Source organism: Pan troglodytes, chromosome 9, assembly GCF_028858775.2.
Source record: "Pan troglodytes isolate AG18354 chromosome 9, NHGRI_mPanTro3-v2.0_pri, whole genome shotgun sequence".
Classification (NCBI taxonomy): domain Eukaryota; kingdom Metazoa; phylum Chordata; class Mammalia; order Primates; family Hominidae; genus Pan; species Pan troglodytes.
In genome coordinates this window covers 31,471,851-31,478,092 of record NC_072407.2, presented here as the reverse complement: position 1 = coordinate 31,478,092, position 6,242 = coordinate 31,471,851, and the positions used below count along the sequence as shown (strand labels likewise).

General features: G+C 49.2%; 1 protein-coding gene across 2 annotated transcripts in view; it reads left to right on the top strand.

The window, feature by feature from the left end:
- The first annotated feature begins 2,225 nt into the window (after positions 1-2,225).
- The window catches only part of LGR4 (leucine rich repeat containing G protein-coupled receptor 4), a 106,583-nt gene continuing 102,566 nt past the window's right edge, over positions 2,226-6,242 (top strand). For both annotated transcript variants that reach the window (XM_016920596.4, XM_016920595.4), the window contains exon 1: positions 2,226-2,410. In XM_016920596.4, the coding sequence (XP_016776085.4) occupies positions 2,226-2,410 (185 nt within the window). The remainder of the gene's footprint in view (positions 2,411-6,242) is intronic.

The window sequence follows — 6,242 nt, the reverse complement described above, 5'->3', positions numbered from 1 at the left end:
AAAGCCTATTTAGGGAAGGCTCTAAGAGCACCAGATTAGGAGCCAGGAGCCCAGGAGCTGTTCCGTGATGATGTTGGGCAGAACACACTCTCTCTCGAGCCTCAGATTTCTTATCTATAAAACCAGAGTTTTCTGGGGGTCTTTAAGTTGTCTTTCAGCCCTGCAGTGAGAGGAGATATGTCATTCCTAAAACTTGAAATGAAGGCATATGTTTATTTATTAACTCTCTAGCTTCTAGACAGATTTACTGTATGTGACTTATGTGCCCAACCTGACATTATCTTTTAGATAAACTCCCAAATACAAAGATGATAAAATTTTTTCATTTTAAACTTATAGGTCTGCATCAACCTGTTTCCATTGTCCTAAGTTTTATTTACATACGATGGCTAGTCAACTTTATATGATAATTATTTTTAAATCCTGCTTTTTTTTTTTTTTTTTTTTTTTTGAGACAGAGTTTTGCTCTTGTTGCCCAGGCTGGAATGCAATGGCGCGATCTCCAGCTCACCGCAACCTCCGCCTCCCGGGCTCAAACAATTCGCCTGCCTCCGCCTCCCGAGTAGCTGGGATTACAGGCATCTGCCACCACACCCGGCTAATTTTGTATTTTTAGTAGAGACGGGGTTTCTTCATGTTGGTCAGGGTGGTCTAGAACTCCCAACCTCAGGTGATCCGCCCGCCGCAGCCTCCCAAAGTGTTGGGATTACAGGCGTGAGCCACCGCGCCCGGCCGAATCCTGCTTGTTTTAATGTATTCATTAAAAATGTCTCCATTATAGAGTAAAACGACTCAACGCCATGGCAGAGAGCAAGAAACTAAGTACCTTTAAAGCCGTAGTTGGTACAGGTAATGATTCCATGGGGTCTATTAGGCCACAGGGACTCAAAATCCAGAAGAGGAGGGAATGCTGATAATTACCTAACACCAACGTTGCTGCTGGCTTCTCAGCCGTAGTCACCTCCCACTCAGATGTTTTGGAAATTGTCCAGTGTTCAGAAACATCACTTTCTCTGACCTTTTACAAAATTCCTGTGTTTCAGGATTTTAAAGTGCGTGAGAAAGGAGTCTAATTTGCAGTCACCAAAAACACCAAATACAGAGAGAGGACTGGGGAGAATGAATTGCTAAGACTTAGCTACCAAATGTGTATCAAGATAGGTGTAAAGATCCCAGGTGAAGTGAGGCACTGGAGAGGGTACACTTTTAACTTAGTGTATAGCTAAAACCCAAAGATGTGTGTCAGATCGAGGGAAACTTTTTTCCTCCTCTTCAAAATCTTTTTTCCGTTTGCAGAGCTCCAGACGTCCTCGCCCTTTGGAACAGCGGAGAGTCATTTAAAACTTAACTGAACGCTGGAGGGAAGTTCTACTTACCAGGTCATCCAATTTAGGAGATCCAATTTCTGCGGAAGGAACAAAAAGACGGGTGGGGGAGGGAAAAACTAGACCCCTTGTCCTACTATCCTTCTACCTTCAATCCACAACCTGCCAGACAAATCCAGCCAAGTCAAGATTTTGCCTTGAACCACCACCACCACCACCACAACCACCACCACCTTGTCACTCACGCCCGAGAAACACGCCCCTCTGGTCCTCCTCTTGGCCAATGGCGGCTCTCCTCTCTGCATAGTAATGAGCTCGAGACCTCCCCGGGCCAATGGCGCTCCGGGAGAAGGGATACTTTTGCATGTACCTAAGTGATTTGCATAAGCCAGCGGCCGGGGGCTTGGGAACCAGAGCGTGCAACCCTAGAAGGGAAAAGGACGGGAAGAGATTGAGCCGCGGCTGGGAGACAGCGAGCCAGAGTCTGGGTGTTTGTGCGAGAGCCACGGCGGGGGCTGGGGCGAGTGGCCGGCATGGCTGAAGGCTGCGCTCTGCAACCTTGAAGAGCCGCTGCATTGAGAGGCCAGGGACAGGGAGACCGGTGCGATGGCAGAGCGCGGCCCCCGCCGCTGCGCCGGGCCGGCCCGGCTGGCCTGAGCCGCCGGAGGAGCGGGGCTGCCTCTGCGCGTCCATGGAGCAGCGGGAAGGGCGAAACTCCGGAGCGCCGCGTCCCTGCGCCGCTGCGGCGGACTCCTGAAGGGGCCGAGCCCGCGCGGACCGCCGAGGAAGAGACCCCCGCTGCAGCCCGCAGGCCGGCTGCCCGGGGGCGGCGGGGGACATCGGAGGGCAGCGGAGCGAGCAGCGCCGCGGGAGAGGCCGGCGCGGGAGGCGGCCGCAGCAATGCCGGGCCCGCTGGGGCTGCTCTGCTTCCTCGCCCTGGGGCTGCTCGGCTCGGCCGGGCCCAGCGGCGCGGCGCCGCCTCTCTGCGCGGCGCCCTGCAGCTGCGACGGCGACCGTCGGGTGGACTGCTCCGGGAAGGGGCTGACGGCCGTGCCCGAGGGGCTCAGCGCCTTCACCCAAGCGCTGTGAGTGCGGGCGGCGGGGACGCGGGCGGGGGGCGGGGGGGGGGGGACGGGGCCCAGCGGGGGGCGCCGCGGGGCGGAGCCACGGGTCAGTCCCACCCCACCCCGCCCCGCCGCCGCCCGGGCCTGGGGAGGGGGTCCGCCGGTCACCTGCGTGCGGGCTGCCTGGCACCCACTCCTGTGCCACGGGCTTTCCGCACTTTGCTAGTCCGGGTTCGAGCCAGCAGTAGCTTTCGTTCCCAGACTTTTTGGGCACAAGCACCCTCCCACCCCACCGCGCACACCCCCAACTCACAAGTGCATCTGGGGCCAAGAAGAAGGAAGTAATCTAAAAACGCTTGCCCCTGGCAGCCTGTCCACGCGACCTTCCCTTCTCATGAGGGCCCTCGCTCAGCGGGCAGGAGTTCCGCCACTGGCGGGGCTGAGGGCGCCGAGAACTTGGCCTCAGTCTGCATACCGAGGCATGTCTCGTGGGGAAGCACCTGGAGCCTCCTGGGTTCCAGCATGTGGGGAGAAGAAACACCTGTACCTCAGTCAGGGCGAATCTCCTTCCAATTTGGCCCCATCCAGGTAGTGCGTCCCGGCACCTACCTCGGCCCAGTTCCACTCGGGACTACCCCACTAACGCCCAGGCTTCTGCAGCACGCAGGGTAGTCCGAGAAAACAAGGGAGAATTACAGGGTTCTGTTGGTGGACATGCTCTTACCCAACAAGGCCTTTTAAAGAAAGAATGCTGACCTGAGGTGCAGGATGTTGGAAGAGAAGCAAGTTCCGGAGCATATGCTCAGCCCAGGCTGCAAGGTAGCAGCAGGTTTCTAATGCACCTTCACGCAGCCAGCAGATCTTTTCTTTTGAGCTGCCTGAGATCGAGAGACACACTGAAATGTTTCAGACTTCCAAAATCGCCCTGCTAAAACGGACTTGAGAGCTTTAGACGTTCCCTTGAGAAAAGAAGAGGAATCTGAACTAGGTTGTGGAGGTGGTGGCAAAGGCCACGGATAGAGGAGGAACAGGGTAGGGTTTTTGTGTTCTTATTGCTTCTTGCGTTGGGTGGCCAGCTGAATGCTTAAATCAGGAGCAGTCGAAGAAACGTATGAGAGAGGAAGGGATCCTGAGGGGCCCTAGGGTAGAGGGAATTTCCTTTTACCTGTAGTGGAAGGGACCTCTTAGAAATAGACAGTTTTAAAGGACCCTGTGAAGAAATCTTCTTTATGCAGGCAGGAGCATTGCTGTATTTCCAGGTGGGTGGTGGCAAAGGTGTTCCGCTTGCCCTCTCAGGATGGACTTTTAGTGAGCATCGAGGCCTGTTGTCTTGGAACCTGTTTCATTCTTCTACCTTCAGCCTTCCCCTCCCCATTTGTTATTTTTCCTGTCTCAGGTTAGTTTTAGTTATGTATTTGAGGTTGTTTTTTTTTTTCAGTATAGTGAAGTTTAACTTGTCATTAAAAAAAAAGTTAACTTTGCAGTGAAGAGCATTTTGTTCATAAAGTTACATTAAGTGGGAAAGTTTGAGCAGGAATTGATTGAATCAAGAGAAAGAAGACCTGTGGAGAGGAAATGGGACTAATTTTTCCCCAAGTTCTCTAGAAACGTTTAGGGAATTCGTGCAGAAAGAAATGCAGAAAGAAGGGTCCCTTTACCTGAACCTCTTGCAAGGCTCTGCATAGAATAGAAAAGCACAGTTTTACTATTTTGACCAGTTGTAAAGACCTTGTTTAGCAGATTCCTCACATTTTAGTGAGTAGACTTGTCCTATAAGGAAACGGGCTGTTTTACATTAGTATCTAAAACCACAGAGAAATAATCACACTTTTATGAGAGCATACTCCTCTCTCCAAAGCATCTTCTGGTAGAACTCACTGAAGGTGGTGAAATGCTGTATCTTCAACTTTGGGCCTTAGAATAAGTTAGTGGTCATGGCTTAGGAAACAGAAAAATAATTGGTACCAGTCTCAATTAGAGTGCCTAAACTAGCATTATCTTAGCACTTTCTGAGCTTTGGTGGTGTGCAAATGTGTTTTATTTTCTTAGATTTGTGACCTGGAGGTAGAGTGATCGTACATTCTGGTGACTCCTTATTTCTCCTTAGTACTCATTTCACCCTCAAAAATATATATAACCACCCTCTCTAAAAGGGTTTTCAAGAACAACATATTTGCATTTTACTCATGGGGAAACTAGCTCATTCAGTGATTCTCAAAAGCAATGTATGAAGCGAGGCCAGTGCTGCAGGTTTGCACACTCCAGTCGATCATATATGGGACATGTTGCGATCACCTAGGGTCTTTTTCCAAGTACTTCCAGTCTGCTCTCCCATTGCAGCTTTACTGAGATACAGTTACACATCAGGAGACTAGTTCCGTGGTCTCTAAGCGTTTGTTCACCTATTCTTAATTGCTGGAGCATGTGAACCAAAAACCTCTGTAGTTATACAGAAAATTACAATCATGAAAGTAGAAGTTAAAAAGATGAGACTATAATTACTAATCAGAGTTCTTCATTTTCTTCTCATTGCTCAATGGCTTGTCCTGGAGTAGTGCTTTCACCTTCCCTGGGGACAGGGGTGGGGGGTGCATTTCACTTTAGAGATCCTGGGACTGACAGAGCAGTGATTTTATTTTACTCAACTTGGGATCCCCAGAGCCCGGTACATAGGAGGCACTTAAAAATGCTGGAGTGAATAAATAAGGATGCAAGGCCACACCGAGGAGCAGAACCGTGGCATGGAATTCAGACACCATTCCCACAGGGGATTTTCAGATTCATTCTCAGCACTTAGCCTTTTGTCCAGATTTGAGAAGGTCCCAGAGAGAGAATACCTGCTTCTTCTCCTTGAGGCTGGTTGAAACTTGTTCAGTCTAACAGTGTCTATTTCCTGGTGAAAGCCGCTTTACCGGAGTCTGGGGACAGCGTCAGATGTGATCCTCAGTACTGTGAATGGGATTCCTGTATTCACACCATTTGCTGCACCTGTAGCAACTATTTATGTTTTTGAACAACAGTATTCAATCTTGTGTCACAATGCACTGGCCTGTCACAATTCACCCCGAGGAGTGTTCAAGGCAGTAATCTTACTAATATTAAAATTCCGAAGTTTAATCAGAAGGATTCAAGGTTATTACTGTATTTGTGCTAATAACTCAATCACCTACATTCCAAGATTGGGAGAAGAGATGAAGTCATGGGGAGGGGAATGTGTATGTGAGTCCTCTGGTTTGTGTGTTATTGCTACGGTGTTTGAGAAACGTAGACCTCGAGCACAAATTTGCACGTCCTAGGTTATGTTTGGCACATAGTTTTAAGATTAGCAAGGCTATTTCTGTGACTTCGTGAAGAAAGTGGTGGACCTGAGTCCTTGATCATAGCTTTACTATGCCACTGAGTAATTGAATGGCCTTGGGCAAGTCATTCACTTTTTTTTTTTTCTCGTGACAATTTCCTCATCTGAAAAGTGAAGCAACTGGATTCACTTGATCACCTCTAAGGCTGCTGCTTACTTCCAGAAGTTCTATGATTTTATATTTTTTACACCATTTTAGTATGGCAAGGTGACAATAAGGTTATGATCCTCTCATAAAAATATCCCAGGAGTAGCAGAATATCCTTTTAGTTGAACTCACACCACCCTCTTTATTACTTGGAGGAGTTCTTTGTGTTTAGAAGTGTGTGTTAGGAAATTTGCCATGGAGACTTGTTGCAGAATGCATGACTAGCTAAGGCACTTTGCTAGGGTAGAATAGCCCTGGTTGTTTCCTGTGGGTATGGCTTAACACTTGGAAAATAAAATCACTCTGTTTCAGTAATTTGGATACTGTACAAAAAGTTACTCAACATC